Below are 18,538 nucleotides of genomic sequence, written 5' to 3' on the forward strand. Positions count from 1 at the left end.
TCTCCCACTCATCGAGCAGCTAGATCTTTATGTTTCGAGCGCCTCTTCTTCTCCTCCATCCTACACGATCAATTTTTTTAGCTGCCGTCGTTTTCCTTCAACTCGATGAGAGTGTAAAAATGCCAAACGTTTGGCCAGTTTCTTTTCACAATCTTTCTTTTCCTAGCTACTTGCCACACAACTCATCCGCTATTTCATTTTTGCAGACGATCGAAATGGAATTGCTCACATCTCCATCATTCCACCATATCTCGCCACTTACACGGTCTAGAAGCGATGTTCGTTCAGCTGCAATGAGAAGGTAAATGAACCAACGATCACAAATTAAAATTGGTTACCGATAAGCTATCTAAAAGTCAAAAGTTGCTGCTTTCTAGTATAGTGTAGTGTTGATAGAGGTCTTGTTTTTAAACTTCGATATTAAAATGTTCACTTAAAAATCATATGAATATTTTTGTACTCTAGTAATAGTGAAAACGTCAATTAAGAGGGAGAACATTTTCTATAGATCAGAATCGAAAAAAAAAACAGAAAAAAACCTAAGATTAGCCAAGACCAAGCTTTTATATTTTTGAAAGTAATACGATGGAAAAGAAATTGTTAATAAAAAAATCATAGATGCAACTAGAAAACAAGTTGATTCAAAACACTAATACCAATTTGGTCATCTTATAGTAAAAACCTTCACCATCAAAAGTTCCAGATCCAACTCTTTCTCCGGAGTCACCCGATCGACCTCCAGCAACCGGTTCTCTCGTCCCGAATATGGATACGGTGGTGGCTATATGGCCCGTTCAATCAACAAATGCGGTAGGCAACCTTCTTATGTGATTGAAAGCGCGTGCTTCATCGTGCTTGTTATTTTCATCGGAGTCATTGGCTTCTTCTTTTGTGTTCTAGCCGTTTGACACTCATCTCCTCCTATCCCAATAACGTACATGTCCTTCATTCAACTTTTTGTCACATCCAGGGTTCTGGATAATCTATGCACTTTTTGTCGGGTTGTTGTTGCCATCGCGAGTAAAGTTTTTTCTTGATGTCTTGTTTTCACACAATCTGGTGATTATCAATGCCAAAAATGCGACACAATATGTATGAAAACTTTCATAAAGAGAAAAAAAAATGAATTGCAATTCATTTTTATCATCTCTTTTCTCACTCTATCTGAGCCAGCTGCTCATTGCTCGATTTACACCCACGCGAGTTTCAAGAGAGAGAGAGAGACACACTTTCTTAGAAAGCGATATCAAGAACTACGTTCTAATAAAAAAAAACAACTTGTTGAATTTCAGGTGGATCTATCTTTGGAAGATCTCTCGCTGCATCGGCGCTCACCACAACTCCACCATTCCACAGCGTTGGAGTTCAGCGTAGTACCCCACATTACACCGACAAGTACGTTTACAGCACATAATGAATATGAAGCTATATTTTCAGATACCCATATGTTCGATACAGCTATGGAAACACTGACACCGGACTCGGCATTTTGACTCAATCGGAATCGGTAAGTTTTATAAGTAGTTCCAATTTTTACAGAATCAGTATCAAATCTCACTATTATTTCAAAAACTCATCTTCAGGTCTACGGCCACCACTCTGGAATTCGTGATATTGGAACTAAGCGTTGGCTGGAGGGAAAGCTCAATGCCTATAACACCTCTCTTTTCACCCGTCCCGACTACCAAAAACGTGTTGAGAGACCACTAGCATCAGCAAGAAGCTACGTCCGATATATGCCAGTTGATGACGCCTTGGATATGTACAAGAAGAGATGTATGACAGTTGGAACGTTGTCGAAGGTAACGCAATTTTTTAGACTACTGTTGTATTTTCTCCATTAGTCTTGCATTTTCGAGTTTATTAAATATCTTAGCAGTTTCTTGTAGGCACCGCATAAATTAAGAAATCCATAGAGTCATTGAATTTTGAAGAAAAATATAATTCGGTTTTTTATCCTCAGTCAGTTGAAAATGTATTTTGCAGTTTCTAGAAAATTAAAAATAAAGCTTGATGGCAATATTCATTCAATAGGAGTATTGAAAAACATGCTTTAAGTGAATTACAAATTAATATTTCTTTTTCATTAATTTGATTAGTTTTGGCGATACATATTTGTCTTTTGTATTATTCAAAAATTGATTACTGGCTGAACTAAAAATATGTATTATCCAGTTTTCTAGAGTTTTGTATATACTCATTTATTTCTTACTCACACTTGAGCCTAGATATAATCTTTTAAAACTCAATTTAAAAAAAAACCAAAATTCGGGTTTATTAAAAGCCTCACAACTGGATACTCACTCTGCACAAGTATTATTTTTTAATAAAATGAAGTGCAATCTATTTTAGTACTGGCTTTCACCAGCTACTTGGGCTTCCCGTCGCGAGAAGGAGCTCAACCTCTCGTCATCTCTCAGCCGTGGAAACTACTCTTACTCTAGCCGATTTGACAGGTACTGAGGTTTTAGTTTTTGGTAAATTAATTATTCTTAATTCAGACTTGGAGGACGCGTTTATTAAATTTTCTAAAACCTTCTGATCCATTTCATCGACTTCAACATTTTTCCATCGCGATTCAACATTCACGATATGTTCTTTCTACACGACTTCTTGACGCCGTTTTCGCATTTTGTTTGGTGTTTAACAAAGTGCGATGAGCAGCTCGGTTCAGTTATTCTTTTTTTTCTTGTTTTATACTTTAATTGATATTCCAATAAAATCAAAATAATTACATTCATTCAGTAAATTAAACATCACCGTTGTATATAAACATGCGGGGAGACGGACAAAGCGAGGACGGGAATCATTGGATTGAAGAGTCGAAAAGCCACGAACTTTTGAAAAATACAAGCTCATAAGCTTTAAGCGGATAAATTAAAACTTTACAACGGTCCATTTTTGGATGGAAGTGGTGGAGCTTCTTGGTAAGCATTGTAGGCTGGTGGCTGAGCGCTAGATTGTTGTTGAATATTGTTATAATCTGGAAGAGTAGAAGGATGAGGAGCAGCTCCTTGTCCGACGTTGAATCCTCCCTGCGGTGGTTGATTAGTTGGATAAGGATGGTATTGTCCTGGCTGTTGAGGTTGTCCAGGGTACGCCCCAACATTCTGGTACTGGACGGTTCCGACTGGCTGGAATTGTCCGGCAGGATACGGCGTGGTTTGTCCGATTCCTGGGTATGGTGGAGGCATGTCGTAAACGTAGACGTTTTGTGCTGGAAAACAATTTGTTTCGAAGAAATTACTACGTCATAAATCTTACCAGGTGGGCGCTCAGGAAAAACGTTCGTCGGAGCTTGGAATCCTTGGTATGTCCCTTGCACCAAGTAGTATGTCGGTGGAGCAGCATAGTACGTAGTGCCTGATTGCTGTTGCATATTTCCACCATATGCTGGTGGAGCAGCAAATGGACGAGCTCTAGATGCTGAAACAGAACCAAAACATTGATGGGAACTATTCAAGACAATCGTACCCATGTCAGCAGCGCGAAGAAGTGCCTCTCCAAACTCGATGCATCCTCCTTTCGGGAAAGACAAACGCCATTCCGGACATCCATCAAAGTTGCCTCCAGGCATTGGTTGAACCCATCCCTGAAAAATTAAAAATGTGACTGCAAGTCATTTAAGATTGAAAAAAAAACCTTGAGATAGTTTGGGGTGAGAAGTGGCTGTTCAAGTTTCACATCTCGCACTGAATTGAATGGCATCGCGAAGGATTTGAACTCATCTTTCTTGCTCTCGTTCATGAAAATTATCTGAAAAAATAAAGTTGAAATATTTGAAATTTAGGATCAAACGTTTTGGTTTTCAGCTAAAATGAAAAAAAAAACCTATCCAGAAATGAAAATTTGCAACTCAAAAACTTTAAAACTCACTCTGTGTGAAGTGAGATAGAGGGCTCCCGACTTGGTGGACTTGAACGCAGGAACATTGTACTTCTCGAACTTCAGCTTTACATTTGTTGTGTAGAGAAGAATCCTGAAATTATAAAAACTTATTTCATAATTTGAAAAGAATCAGTTTTGAGAAAGAATTTAAAAAACTTACATTTCTCCATTATAAATCAAAATGCCTTGGCCATCGGGTGTGTGCGACGTGTTGAGCGACATGGTGCTGCTGAAGAACAAAAAAAAATCAAAAATACTGCTTTTTAAGGAGGAAAATGGAATTAATGAGCAGATCGGGAATTGCGAAATACACGAAATCGACGAAAAACGGCATGGAATGGCGTGATGGCAACGTTTTCATACGGCGAGGGTAGCCAACACTGACTCACGACCCCGAGACCCGCAATGGAGCGCGTTTTCCATTGCCTTGTTTTCTGCGTCTCTCACAAGTCATGGCTCTCTAGTGAGTGGTGAGTGGCGAAAGACAAATAGTGTTTGCCATTAGATAGAGAGGGGAGTATCGATGCCATTAATCATGAATATGAAGGTTTATTATTATAAGGGCAGAATTGCCGGGAAATAAAGGTAATTAGGCAACGAGCTACTTTTGGAAAATTTTGAGTCGATTTTGGTCGTGTATTTAAACATTTCTGGAAAAAAAACAAGTAGTTGTATTAATTTGTTGAACAATTTGTGGTGAAAGTTAAAATAAATAAATAAGAGAACATTTATTATGTTAATTTGAAAGACTCTTAAAAATTTGGTGAATTCATTTGAAACTTTTCTGGTTTTTAAAGTAGATGTACTCCAAAGTATTCAAATGTTTCTTTTTTGTTTCTGTATAGTTCAACACATTATTATCCGGCCTAAGCTCCAAAAAGTTCGAATGTTATGTTCACAATTTTAATTCACTTTAAAATGAGTATCATCATTTGCTTTGAATTTTAAGGAACTTTTGAAAGTGATAGTATCTATCAATCTAGGCTTTCTCTGTACACTTTGAAAATTAAAATTTCCTGAAATTCGTTTTATACACTAGGTAATCATATTTGTAAAACTTGACACTTGTAATAGCGTTCCTCTTAACTGATATGTCGAAATTTCTAGAATTTCCTATAATATTATTTGTATTTTTGATTTAAATATCAATGAACAATATTATTCTGCCAAAAATTATATTAGTTCCTTAGCGAAAAGAAATGAAGCTGAAAAACAAAAAAAACGATTGATAGGGAATGTTTATCGAGTCGCGTTGGATAAAAATGTTAAGTCGAACAATAAATACAAAATGAGTGGATCGGAGATTAAATTGAAACCATTGAATCAGAAAACACAAATAATAATACTAATAATAATAAATTGTTTTTTAATACAACACTTTATCAGCAAACACTGGAGCTTGTTCGACTTTTTGTCCCTTGTTGTGTCGGAGGATGGCAACTAGTGGGTGGACAGTTTCTTGCAAATCCTGAAGTGAAAGATTTAATAAGGTAGTTTCAGAAGCATAGATAATAAGCTGACCTATCAAAACCGCAAAAATTAATATCATCTCTCACATTCGAACATTATTAATACAATTTTGAAAAGTGAGTTAATATGAGTTAAAAACTTGATATGAAAAAAGCTTAGAACTAAACCGAAAACAAAAATATATAAATATGTTTAAAAAAATTATTTAAATGTTCATAAGCACATTTGAAAAATTTTATGTCATAATTACTATAAAAACCGGAATAGTTTTCATGGAAAGTTTTCTATTTTGAATATTTGAAAGCCTTCCCATACATATGAAATAAATTAAAATTATGCTGAAGTTGGAGTTCAAAATATGTTAAAGTTTCATCAGATACAGTTTTTTCTGCATACGTTTTTCAATATAAGTTTGAATTGAATTTGATCCCGGACGGGTTGAAAAATAATCTTGAGACGCCTCAATTTATACTTATGTTCTTTGCTTTCATGTGATGATTTTTGAAAGATGATTTTTGAAAGCCAAAATTACTTTTCAAATAAAGTGTACTATTTTCAGTTATTTTCAACTAAACCGAGTTAAATACGCAGACTGAGACACCTAGTATTTTCAGTTTTAAATTTCACTTCCCCAACCCATAATATTTACTCTGAAAAGATTCTCCAACGAAGCTGTTCCGTGTGTCCAGTAGAGATTATGTTGAAGTTTGGAAATTCCTGTTGGGAGTGGTGCGAATCCCGAGTTGTTAACTTTGTAGTATTCAAGGAAAGAAATGTTGGCCTGTGTGAGACTTTTGATGGCAATTGGCTGTGGGAGAACTTCAGAGTTGGTGATAATCGGCAGAACGTTTGTTTTCAAATCGTCTCCGAACATTCTCTTAACATCAGCCAACTCATAAATGAACGGCCATCCCAGTTGATTCTCGTCGTGTCTCAAAACAATTGAGATTGCATCAAGACGGAAGGATCCAGATTTGAGAAGCTCCTAAAACGTGAAATTTAGAATTTTTTGCAAAGTTTCAATAGTTCACCTTCTCAAACCACTGCTTGATAAGTCGCGAGACCGTCTTGTTGCCCATTTTGTCCTCAACCCCGGGTGTGTCAACAACAGTGACGTTATAAGGAAGAACAGTGTTGTTGAAAACGTAGGCGGTGAGTCCAGTGGTTGCGTTCACATGCTCGTCCAAAACAAATCTGAAAAAAGAAGAATAATGAACATTATAACATTGAAAATTAAAAAATTAAGTTACCGGAAATCATTCTCCTTCTTAACATCATACAAATAGTTCATCATGCTGGTAATAGCAGAAGTCTTTCCAGAATTAACTGGACCGAACAGGAGCAGAGTCTTGTCATCGTCACTTGGTGGAGCATCTCCTCCAATGATAACCTTGTTGATCTTGTCATTCTTGGAGAAGTTTTCAACAACATAGTATTGTGGAACAACGAGCTCGTATTTTCCGCTGCTTGCAATCTAATAATTTTTAAGAATATTAAAATAATTTTCATATGAAAAATAAATGACTTACATGTTCTCCTGCTGCCTTTTGTTTAGCAGCTAGTGGGCTGACACGAGCTTCCTCCTCTTCGTAGATGCTTGAGTCCACGCTCTCTTAAATATTCGATATACGCAATAGAAAATTTAAATAATATGTTTTACATAGAAGTTCGCACAGAAAACGTTGATTGTACTCAGAAAATTGAACAAACAGAAAATTGAAAACTGCCACACATTTTTGCAGGTGCATGGTTTTTTTTCTTTTAAATAATTTATACACTTTTGTAGAGTGTGTGCAGTACACCTGGCCCGAAAGTTTTAACCATTTTAAAAATGTTCGTGATTTTTTTAAATCTACATTAGGCATGGGATTAGTGTTTCCTGAGCTTAAAAATGCAAATGTAGTTCAAGTTTTGATTATATTATCATTTTTGAAAGAAACGACTGAAAGCGTATTGGATAATAGTTTTGGGTATGGTATACTACACAAGTTCCTCTAGAGCATTGTGATCTTTTCGGAAGTGTTTTGGAAAGCCTCAAACTTTTGTAAAGCTTCTAACATTTTTGAAAGATTTGAAACAATTTTACACTTTCAAAAAAAAAAAAACTATCACGGTTATGTCAGCAAACCGCAACCTCTTCAAAAGCTCTATATCAAATTTTACGAAAACTACAGTAATCCTACCGTACTCCTGCAGTACTCCTACGGTACACTCACTTCGACCTCAGAAAAATGAAGCCTGATTATCTTGTTATTTTGGCAAGTTTGAGTGTTTGTTAAGACCGTGTTTATAAGTCTAATTAAATTCTCTAAAACTTACTTGAAGAATGGCTGGATTTCGGCTGTGGCGGCAAATGATGATGATCGTGCTCATGGCTGTACGAGCGAACGTGGTAGCCTTGTGGCTTCGCACCTTGTCCAATTTTGTTGACCTTCAATGAAGCTTCACGAGCCAAATTAGCATGAGTCATGCGGTCATTGTCAGCGCGTTGACGGTCAACTTGATGAGAGAGCTGAGCTTTTTTCGCGTGAGCATCTTCAACTTGGCGTTGAAGATTTCTCAGCTTCTGGGTTCCACCAGTGTGGAACGAAGCTTGGGTATGGGAAGAGTACACACTTCCTGGTGACTGTAAAAAGACTTTATTAATGATAATGAAGATTTTTTTGATAATTTTCTCACGCTGAGCTCAGAACGTGGGCGTTCATATGCCACTTCGTCATGATGAAGGTTGATTTCTTCACCATGGTAACGGTCATGCTCATCGTGAACATCGAATTGTCCGAAACGGCTTTCAGCAAACGATGCGGAGCTATCGATGGTGTTGGAACGATCACGGTGTGGTTGTGCTAAAATAACTTTTTTAAACATACATTGATTATATGCAACTTTTTTTAAAACTAACTAGTACTATTTCGGATACACTTACGACCCGCTTGAGTATAAAAATAGTCAAACATTTTTGAGCAGACAAGAGTATGACTAGTTATGTTCAATGTGCATAACAAAAGCCTACACCACTGTTCACTCCTCAATAACTGACTCATAGCAGAAATATGACCGTTGCAACTTATTTACATGCTTCTACAATTTTTTTTATTTCCGTCTTGAAAAGTGACACTCACCCGTTCTGATTGGATATTGATGATTCAGATTGAAGTGGTCACTTCTCTCGTCTTCATAATCCGGCTGCGGCTCAGATCCGTAGGCGTCGTAGTGCTGAAAATTACGAACTTACTTTGAATTCAAAACAATCTATTTTCAACACAATGCAAATAACTTGCATAGCTTTGAGAATTGATATTCAAATCGTTGAAAACATTGTTCACGACGAGACTTCCAGTTCGTGCAGCGGCATGCCTCTAAAACGGACCAACTTACCCGAATAGTTCCTAAAAATTGAAATTTACCTTGGCAGATCCGTTTGACACTACGCTTGCGTTTTGTGGGTGATGTTCGCTTGCATACTGATTTCTGTGCGAGCTAACATGAGATGTAACATGTGACGAGCTCACATGGCTTGGAGCTTGAAATGGTGGCTCACTGACGATGGACTCGTGATCCTCACCATACAAAGCTTCGTCGAGATGACGGAGAGCATCGTCATGTCCTCCGTGCAAGTTGACAGTTGGCAGTGTCACAGCGGAAAAGACCTTTAAAACGTTGTTGTGAAAAGTGGTTCAGTTAAAAATATAGTTACCGAGTTCATCAAATCGTCATTCACTGGAGTTGCATCGTAGTAATGCGAAATTGGGGTGACATTGACTGGTGGTGGTGGAGGTGCAGATACTGCATGTGGTGGATGGGACACCACAGTTGATGTCGCATGTGATCGGATTCCGTTTCCAATCTGGAAAAGTTTACAAGTATTATGAGCTCTATACCATAATGAACTCTTACCGGAACCTCTCTCACAGTGGATACACTCGAAGCAGTTGTCTTGCGGCTTCTATTTCCAGACTGAAATTATTTTCAAAATTTATTGGAAATACAAAAATTCTGCGAAATTTTTGGTTACCTCGGAAGATTTCACGTTGGTGGCAGATGTCAACGCTGGAAGGTTGCCAAAGACGTCATCCAAGTTGATGCTGACAGCCGTGCTTCGCGACATGTCTGTACAAAAGACACAATAATAGGAGTTGTTAAATTGTGGGAATGGAAAAATCGAGAACGATAAACAGTGAGAATTAAGAAAAATAGCAAAACAAACTTATGCTACATATAAAATATGATTATTTCTGCAAACTTTGCTCAACTATCATCAAAGACAAACCATTCCTATTGTACTCCCCGTGAAATTATATTTGAAACAGAAAAACCTGGCTGAAAACGGAGATGATTGACCGTGACGAAAGATCGGTAAAAGGCAAATTGCACGGTGTAATGGAGTGCAAAGACAGAAATGGCAGAGCACTGCTTAAAAGTTTCCTGTCAAACCGTGTCGCTTATCAATGCGTGCCACGCATTACACCTTCTCGCGTCAGGCGCCAAAAACGTATTGTATATGCAGCTAACAACCGTAACAATGGAACGAGAGTATTGACGAGTTAAATCAAAATAAAAAATCGGTGGAGAGCGCTGAACTGAACTGAGAGTGAGAGGGGATAAAAACAAAGTTCGCGTGTTGTTTGCCGAGACTAGCAGATGGTTGGGTTTTATTTCTACAAAAATGAGTAGATGCCATCATAATTTTGGAACGGGTCAAATTTTACAATACATCCCAATTGAAGGACATAATAGTTTACAGTTTAATTTGACTAGAAAATGGAACGAAAGTTCTTAAGATACAATCTTTTAGTGAAAAAAAAATCAGTTTCCAAGGCATTCCTCGATTTGAATCCAAAATAGATTTAAGAAAACTTTTTTGTTTTACCTGAAAGTTCAAAAGTTCAAAAAAAAAGAAAAGAAAACATAGCTTCATTATTCTTTCAAAAATTGAAAATGTAAAGAGTGGAATTTCTTCTTTGTGATAAGTTTCTTTCCAGTTATAGAACCCTGAAAAAACATGATAAACCACACGCATATCAATTCTCTGCCAGTTAAGTTTCAGGACTGTTTGCTCGCATGTAAAGGACTGAACACATTATTGCTTTTATTGAGAACAACATTGCATAAGATTGAATACTTTTGAAAAGAGGGGAAAAAAGAGATGCTGAACAAAAAAACGTGAACTGAAATTGGAAGAAAAAGGTGAAACCCATCAAATACATGTCTAGCGGAGGAAGGTTGGAAAAAAATACAAGCGAAAACAATTGAAAAATGAATAAGATTCTCCCGAGTTGATACCTTGCATTTGCGCATTTTTTTTTGATAGAAAATGTGTTTAATAATCTAGCATGAGAACACAATTATTTAAAAAAAAAAAACTCAACAAAAAAAATTAAGACCATGGTTCTTAATTTTTAGGTACCCAATGAGTAAGCACTTTGTTTCAAAAAAACGCAGGATTTTTTTTAGTTTTGAGTTCAATTAAAATAAATTATAATTTCAAAACAAAACGGTTCCATAGGAAAAAAGTTATTTTCACAATTGCTTTCGTTGGTCATAATTTTATTAGAAAATAAATTCAGTTTCAAATTTTTCAAAGGAATACTAACAAGCCGTGGTGATGACGAATAATGTAAAAATGACCTGAAATGAAAAAATGTGCTGAACAAAAACAAATTCAAAAATTTTCATGGCTTTTTATTTTATTTTTCAATTTAACTAAAGTTAGTTGAATTTTGTTTGAAATTTTGAACCGCCATAAAAATTCTTTACACGAAATAGTTACAATTGAGCATATTCTGAGTCTATTCGTTCAAAATACCCAGAACCGTCAGTCCTATTTTTTGAGCAAAACGCAAATGCAAGATAGGCAAAAGATCAGTACAGTAGATTGCATGAAGGAGGTAAGGAAAATGATTTGTGCAAAAATTATATAGTTTAGCGGGAAAAAAGAAAACAATCAGTGGGAGATGCTTATACAGTTTGAGATACATTTTATAAAATTTGTTCAGGTCTTTTAGTTATTAAAATTGAAGTAACGCCAATAGGAGTTTTACCAGAAAATGCACCAAAAAAAATACCCAACATGGGTCAAAAATAAGAATTCTAAGTTTTAGCAAATATTTAAAATTGAAAAAAAAAGTTGCACTTGGATTTTCAAAAAGTTTAAAGTCGGAGCAACAAAAACGTGAAAACTGAGTTTTTTAAACTTCCACTATTTGGCACTACTTCACAATTTACACAATTCTTTAACATGTTTTCAAAACATGAAAAAATGAATCAGGAAACTTTTCTGTATAAAAAATTATCTCAAACGTTTAAAACACACCCCACCATTCAATTTAAAACTAAATTATACCTGAAGCTGCCCGCAACAGCCATACATCAGACAGTTCATATGGTTGCCACCATGCAGCTCCAGTCCTCATGTCATATGGGAGGCGTCGTTTCTGATGTGTGCGTCGTTACCATTTCCACATTTACCACCTTGCCGTTGCCGTTCCCATTGTGCGGTTTCGGTGTTGACCGACTGTGTGACGTACTATTTCTGCGACGTCGTCGCATGTCGCGTCGTTGACGAGCCTCGTGGGCTTCTCGTGTCTCTCGACACCTCCGCCGTTGGCTTTTCAACCCGCAGAACCTACAAACATTATTATTCGTTGATATTTATATTGATATTATTCGAGAACAATGTTTTGATCAGTTCTTTCTATTTAACGCAAATCTGAACGCAAACATAGATTTTATCAGGTATTACTTTGTAGGATAGAACACAAATATTTGGTTTCGATTCATCAAACTGATTTCGATTTTTTCGCTCTACTTCAAACCCTAAATATGACGGTTTACGAGACAAGGCAGCAACAATTCCTGTACATTGCTCCTTATCAGTTTTATCGCTTTTGTCATACAAAATGATAATTTAAGACACGTACTTGTGCATAACGTATCGGACAGAGTAGATGACAATTTGACACAGTGAAATGAGGGATCCACCGGCGAACAGAGAGAATTGACCTGGAAAACGACAATTTTAATATTGCAATACACTAACTAACAGTTGGTATTTTTAAATTTTTATAAAGCTGTTAATTTGCAGTTTTCACCTATCGTAAATATAGAGGTTGACAAAAAAATATTTTCTACATTTTTAATATTCTAATTATGCTTTATTTTTCATTTAAACACCTCAGGCATTGTTTGTAAATGACGCATTTCTTGGAAAACTGTTAGTTTTTGAAAACTTCGGTCATATAAACTATGTCAATCTTATTAAGACAAAGTCCCTACTACCGCGATTCAAATTTTAAATTTACTGAATTATGCAACTTTAATCGAGGAGAGGATTCACAAATTCTTATCATTATACAATCATCATACAACTATGTAATTTACTCAAATTTTTTAAGAACTCACCTCCAATTTGAGCAATAAGGCTTGAGAGTGGCATCGCTATGACGTGCTTAATAATTGTGTAGTCCAATTCGGAATAGTATATGTCAAGTATAATTTTTCGTTTCATTTTCTCCCACTCCTCTCTTGGTAATAACTTTTTGCTCTGCAATTTTTCTTTTGTTAATTTTAAATATCTGAAATAAATATAACTTACGGCTTCACTTGGAATGCTCGAGTAGCTGACTTGCTTATTGTAATTCCAGGCATGACACGGTGCTTTACACTCCTTCTTACAGGCATCCACAATGGCTTTTGAGAGGTTGCTGTCCTCGGGGAACAGTTTTGTGAAGAAGCAGTGGTACAATTGTGTTGCCGTGCAAAGTTTATCTGGATATGCTGGGTTTTGTGCGGCTGCCGGCGAACACTGGCACGTTTGCTGAGCATCCAATGTTAGGCAGTCTTCAAAACAATGTACGCGGCTGTAGTTCCCGTGTGGATCCTCCTCGCACTCATAACGAGGTGGATCATTCATAAATTCAAATTGTGTGCCCAGTAGAGGCATTATTGCATGAACACCTTAAAAGTTTAGATATTCGATAAAGGCAACCAAAAAAATGTGTAGTCCAAGATGGGGTGAACTTTTGTTTCAAAATGTAGTACTCGAGTTGAAAACACTTCCATTATTGCAGAAAAAAAGCTAGGAAAATCTGTTACAATCAGCTTGTTTAGGTGAAAGTTTAAAAAATTAAAATTTAACTTTTAAAAACCTAGGATTATTCGGAATTTTATTCTGTTGTGTATTGTATTTTAGGCACTATTTTTTGAAGCCAATATGGCCTAGAAGTCGTGTCGTGGCCTACGATTAATTTGCGCACAAAATCAACTTCTGCGACTTTTTTTCGATTTCCATCTATTTTATTTTTAGTTATTAGAAAATTTGCTCACCCGCTGGTAAAAAAGTCAGATCGTTGTCAATACCCTGTCCACGTTCTGCTAGCTTAATGATCACACCACTATTGATCATTTGATTAATACCCGGATTATAATATTCTTCAGGAAGATCGATAACATAACGGTCTCCATTTCCAAAACCTGCTATTTCCTGTAAGTTTACAAAAAATATAATTAAATTTATAAACATCACATTGAAAAACTTACTTGTTTGATACCTGCCATTCGAAAACATTTCCCAGCAGACGTCATTATTTCAGTGGTATTTGCACACCTCCTCGAGTCTTCAAAAAATGCTTCGCAATTAAGTGAGGCTTTCCGTAAAAATTGTGCGTATGTCATATTGTTTTGTTCGAGTAGGATTTCAATTTGAAAATCTAATGTATCAATTTTAGAAATAATCTCTTCCTGTTGTTGTTGAATATTCTCGAAAGGCAGATCCATGGACGGAAAGGAAAGTTCTAAAAATTGCGCTAATTCAAATGAAACATTGTTTGCTTCGATAAAGGATCTGTTGAGACGATTGTAAGGACACACAACAACATCCGGTACCCAAATTGACTCTGAAATCGATACAAAATATCATATATAGTAAAATCAGTGCACTTACGGGCTTCCTGTATAAAATAAGAAACAACTATCCTCCTCATCGAATACTCGTCCATGATTTGATAGCAGCCTTGGAATGTCATAAAAAGAGCCAAAATAACAATGAGCACCCAAACCATTCGCAGACGTCCTGATGAGGAGAGCATGACGTCTCGAAGGCCATGGAGTGTAGATGTTTCTCGTAATAGATATAAGCTGTCGTCATTGTCATCTGAACTGTCACTAAGGCTTGAAGCATCTGTCGGATCGTGAGATCTTGTGGAAGCTCTAAAATAGAAGGAAATTTTAGTTGGCATTATTGTCTGCCGACTATTTTCTGGGAAACAATTCTACACGATGCGCCATGTTGTTCTAAGATTTTTCAATAAAACTTTATATATATGAAGTGCTTAAAAATGGTCTTGAACTTGCCAATTTTCGTTATAATTTGATAATCGACAATTGGCAGCTCGCAGGTCAGTTTTTAACATTTTTTCTAGAATTTTCAGCTTAAAAAATGATATTTTCAGATAAACCAAGTGATTTTTTATATTTTGACACTTTCTTACTTGAAGAAATGTGTGAACAAGGCGCAAAAGGTCATCATGTGAAAAAAAATCGGAAATTTTTTGAATACTGAAACTCTATATATATATCTCTATATAAGTATACTAAGCTAATTTTTCTGAAAAGGAAACGGGAAATGTTAATTATGTGGGTGAAACATCCTCTGAAAAAGTAACTGATTTTCTAACTCAACGACTAAAAATTTACGGCACATTTTAAATTGTACCCAACATAAAATTAGAAAAAAACTTGAATTGGCCGGGTAAACCTTCTTCTACTTGTAAAAATGCCATTTTATTAAATATAGAACGCCAACATTTTGAGCGGTAATTTAAATTTTATGGTATATTACCCTCACCCACAACTATTTATTTGAACGGTTGAGGAATTTAAAATTATACAAAGAACTTTGACGTAACAATATTCTTTCCCAAACCATATGAATGTTTTATTCTCACAAATAGTAATAAAATATCATTTGCCTGTTAACTTTAACTTGTACCGTTTAGGATTTCTCACAATGCATTTTAAATAATGATACAAAGTATTAACAAATGTTCCAAGAATTTTTTTATAACTTACGAAAGAATCACATATGTTCTGAAAGGCATTTGTGAGAGTAAAAAAACGCGGGGTTCAACAAGTCGCGTAACTCCTTTTGAGCATGAATTAAAAACACGACTAACCTGCTCCTCCCGGACCAGCGCCGAGATAACGTCTTTTTCAAACAATGGTTTTCTTTTTTCAGCCGTCGGATTGCAGATTCTGCCGAATCGCTGAGCGACTGACTTTGCGTCAGCGAATGACTTCGGACCACGGTGGTCTCGGGAAAATTTCCATTCATGTACATCACACAGCTGGCTTCATCGAATCGCGTTCTTCGGATTGTCGATCTTCTCTGATGATCCATAATCAGTTATATATGTATTGGGATGAAGCAGAAAAAAACGAAGCTAAGATGACAGGAAACACAAAGGGCAAAGATGAATTTTTAGTCAAGAATGAATAAGGAATACCAGAATTCGGCAATGCTCTTCTCACTAAATGTGAAGAGGGTCCATCAAATATTTGTTGTCTTTCTCGCGTTTGTCAAGTAGATTCAAAATAACTGCGGCGGAAAAATGACGATCAGTTGAAATAAATGAGTAGGAAGAAAAATGAGGGTGTATGCATGTGCCGTATAGGAAGTATGGAGTCACTGCATTTTAAAACTAGATAAAAAAGTTCAGTTTTAATTACTATCTCCCACTCTGACTTTTAAGTTTTCATTATTTTGTCATATCGGAGAAAATATAGAAAATTCACATAGAAAATAAAAAATAATTGACTATGCACATCATCTTTTTTTAGGTTTGTTAAATTTAAAAAAATGTATTGTTTAAAAAAAATGCACTCAGAATGGTCTATCAAAGGTTTGGCAAATTGGAAAACTTTTGGAAATTTGAAACTTTCTCAATATTTTGAGTTTTGATTGTGTGTGTTTTTGTTGATTTGATTGAAGTTTTCTGTACCCATAAATTTTTCCAATAACTAAAATCTTGTGGTCATCAGAGCGAAAAATATGTTTTTAGAATTTTGTTCATTTTAAAAGGCTATAAAAGTATTCCTTACGTAATACTAAAAATTAAAAAAATTACTTTTTAATTAAAAAAAATTAATGAAAACTTCAGGGCCAGAAATTTTCTAAATGCATACTCGTTCAAAATTTTGAAAATTGAAAATTTTGAAAATTTATCACTTTTTGACGAATTAATTATTCTTGTTTTACTACAACATATTGTCCAATTCTCCACAGAAATTCGCTGTACTTTTTTTCTTTTTTCAAGTTTTGAACTAGTCATACAGGGAAAATTCTAGCACGTGTCTATCTCAATTTTCATTCAGATAGAACTTGCTCAAAAAAAGAGCTGACAAATTTTCGTTATATTAAAATTTAACAACTTGAAAATCGTATCCGAGAATAACACCTTTTGAGATATATCCAACAAATTTTTCATGTCAATAGCTCAGTTGTAATTACTTTTTTCAATTCAAAATTCGAGGAACAACTTGAAAAGATGAAAAGATGAGCAAGTTCCATGAAAACTGAAAAAAAACTGAAACGTTTTTTTTTTCAAAACTTTTTTCAAGTCTTTAAGGTTTTCAAGATAATATTTGGCTTTAATTTTTATGAATAAAAATTGTGCGGTTTTTTTCGCAAGCTTGGAAACAACTGTTAAATGTTTCTCATTTTTGAAAAAAAAAGTATTTGTTTTTCTTTACACCTTTGAAGTGATTGACCTCGCGTGCTTGAGAACCTTTGTCAATTGAAATAACGTCAGTAGATGAGCCAAATAATGGGAAGTTTTTGCTAAAGATGTTACAACAAAGTTGTATGTAACAAAGATACTAAGAATAAAAAAATAAATTGAACAGCTAAAATTCAAAAAGCGAAAAAAAGTGTAGTGTCCTTAATTTGAACGGATTCGTTTAACTGAGAGGTCCAAATTATTGTGCATTTACTTGGATCCGGCCCAATTTGTTTAGATTAAATGTTTGAATGAAAAATCATCGGTCAGTGTGTGGTTGGAGGGGGAGAGGGGCTAAATCAATTCATAGTGAAAACAAATTAGATTCACGTCCGAGAGAAAAAGTGCATGAAGGGTCCCATCTTTACACTCTGCCCTGGACACAAAGGCGGCTAGGTTCTGATGTCTGCAGAACGGCGCGGCAAGGTGAGAAGTTCTACGACTTGAGCATACCAACAAAAGTGTCAAACGTTTTTTCACAAGAAATTGGATATCAGTGCAGGATATTTTTTGACATTTTTGAAAACGGATGAACGGAAAAAAGTTGACGTGTTAGTTGAAGCAGGGTGCCAGGAAAAACCAGGCCGAAGTGTATTGATACGTCAACTTTCAACTTTGAGCTAGAAGTGGGCTACAACCAAACAAAAATTGCCAAATTTCATGATAAAAATTTTAAAAGTTTCGAAAATTTTTTTATTTCGAGTCAGAGTCAACAGTAGTGAAAAGGAGAAATGTTCATGTTCGAACCCCAACACTGTTGATAAAAGTTTCGAACGCAATTAAAACATTAACTAGAAAACATTTATTTTTTTTATCTACGAATTCCATAAATTAATGAACACCGCTTTTTGATTCAAACTGAAAAATTTTCAAAACTTTTTGAGTAAGGATAATTAGACATTTTGTACCAAAAAAGTATGATTTTTAATAAGTTCCCAACATGCCGTAGACCACCTTTAAAGGGAAAAAAGGAAAGAATATTAACTCTTGGAAATAACAATTTCTAGTACCTAAAAAATCAAAGCAATAAATCCCAAACGATATCTCCGGCTATTTTAAAACTGACTAGTAACGTGACATGTCATTGCACTTTGTCATACAATACAGAGGTAACTTGATCTTGCTCAAGGAGGTCATGTAGATGGAAAAATTGTAGACGGAAAAAAGAAAGAAATCAAAAAACGGTTGAGATATAGTTGTCCAACATTTCATCGTTGATATTGAACAGCTGTCGTCGCTGTGTGTATGAAGTGTAGTTGAAACTTAGGTTGAATGTTTGCTAAAATGGGATTTCATGAAATACAAACAAAAAATAATGCACATACATTCCATATGAAAGAGTTCTTAATGCACTCAAATTTTTTTTTCCTGAAAAACATAGGCAATATATTATTTCTTAGTTAATG

The 18,538-nt window shown here is 35.4% G+C and overlaps 4 protein-coding genes and 1 non-coding gene across 6 annotated transcripts; 1 reads left to right on the forward strand and 4 right to left on the reverse strand.

Annotated features, from left to right (window-relative positions):
• Positions 1-206: 206 nt before the first annotated feature.
• On the forward strand, positions 207-2,734 carry C18B2.3 (uncharacterized protein). The gene is made up of 7 exons (NM_076218.6): positions 207-301; positions 704-810; positions 1,293-1,395; positions 1,438-1,507; positions 1,584-1,802; positions 2,353-2,456; positions 2,502-2,734. Exons 1-7 carry the CDS (start codon positions 216-218, stop codon positions 2,521-2,523), a joined length of 711 nt encoding a protein of 236 aa, NP_508619.1. The 5' UTR covers positions 207-215; the 3' UTR covers positions 2,524-2,734.
• C18B2.4 (GRAM domain-containing protein) lies at positions 2,667-4,117 on the reverse strand. The gene is made up of 6 exons (NM_076219.8): positions 4,049-4,117; positions 3,877-3,979; positions 3,643-3,756; positions 3,475-3,592; positions 3,265-3,426; positions 2,667-3,217 (listed from the first exon to the last, which is right to left on the reverse strand). Exons 1-6 carry the CDS (start codon positions 4,108-4,110, stop codon positions 2,886-2,888), a joined length of 891 nt encoding a protein of 296 aa, NP_508620.1. The 5' UTR covers positions 4,111-4,117; the 3' UTR covers positions 2,667-2,885.
• A 914-nt stretch (positions 4,118-5,031) lies between these two features.
• On the reverse strand, positions 5,032-9,468 carry C18B2.5 (G domain-containing protein; the record flags this gene model as incomplete). 2 transcript variants are annotated; one of them, NM_171945.8, is made up of 13 exons in its annotated part: positions 9,374-9,468; positions 9,256-9,315; positions 9,056-9,205; positions 8,766-9,008; positions 8,640-8,717; positions 8,481-8,574; positions 8,038-8,204; positions 7,678-7,984; positions 6,888-6,970; positions 6,609-6,832; positions 6,390-6,552; positions 6,008-6,343; positions 5,255-5,356 (listed from the first exon to the last, which is right to left on the reverse strand). In NM_171945.8, exons 1-13 carry the CDS (start codon positions 9,464-9,466, stop codon positions 5,255-5,257), a joined length of 2,100 nt encoding a protein of 699 aa, NP_741751.1. In that variant the 5' UTR covers positions 9,467-9,468. The 2 variants fall into 2 exon arrangements, with proteins under 2 accessions (NP_741750.1, NP_741751.1); NM_171653.5 differs by lacking the exon at positions 8,640-8,717 and having other exon boundaries at positions 5,032-5,356.
• Positions 9,469-9,734: 266 nt separating this feature from the next.
• On the reverse strand, positions 9,735-9,871 carry C18B2.8. The gene has a single exon (NR_070715.1). It is a non-coding gene; the product is annotated as an Unclassified non-coding RNA C18B2.8 (non-coding RNA).
• A 1,857-nt stretch (positions 9,872-11,728) lies between these two features.
• del-9 (DEgenerin Like) lies at positions 11,729-15,694 on the reverse strand (the record flags this gene model as incomplete). The annotated part of the gene is made up of 8 exons (NM_076221.3): positions 11,729-11,983; positions 12,279-12,360; positions 12,760-12,901; positions 12,953-13,314; positions 13,684-13,840; positions 13,897-14,252; positions 14,300-14,565; positions 15,531-15,694. The coding sequence occupies 8 exons, from the start codon at positions 15,692-15,694 to the stop codon at positions 11,773-11,775; spliced, it is 1,740 nt and encodes a 579-aa protein (NP_508622.2). The 3' UTR covers positions 11,729-11,772.
• Positions 15,695-18,538: the final 2,844 nt, after the last annotated feature.

This window comes from Caenorhabditis elegans, chromosome X (genome assembly GCF_000002985.6).
Source record: "Caenorhabditis elegans chromosome X".
Lineage (NCBI taxonomy): Eukaryota > Metazoa > Nematoda > Chromadorea > Rhabditida > Rhabditidae > Caenorhabditis > Caenorhabditis elegans.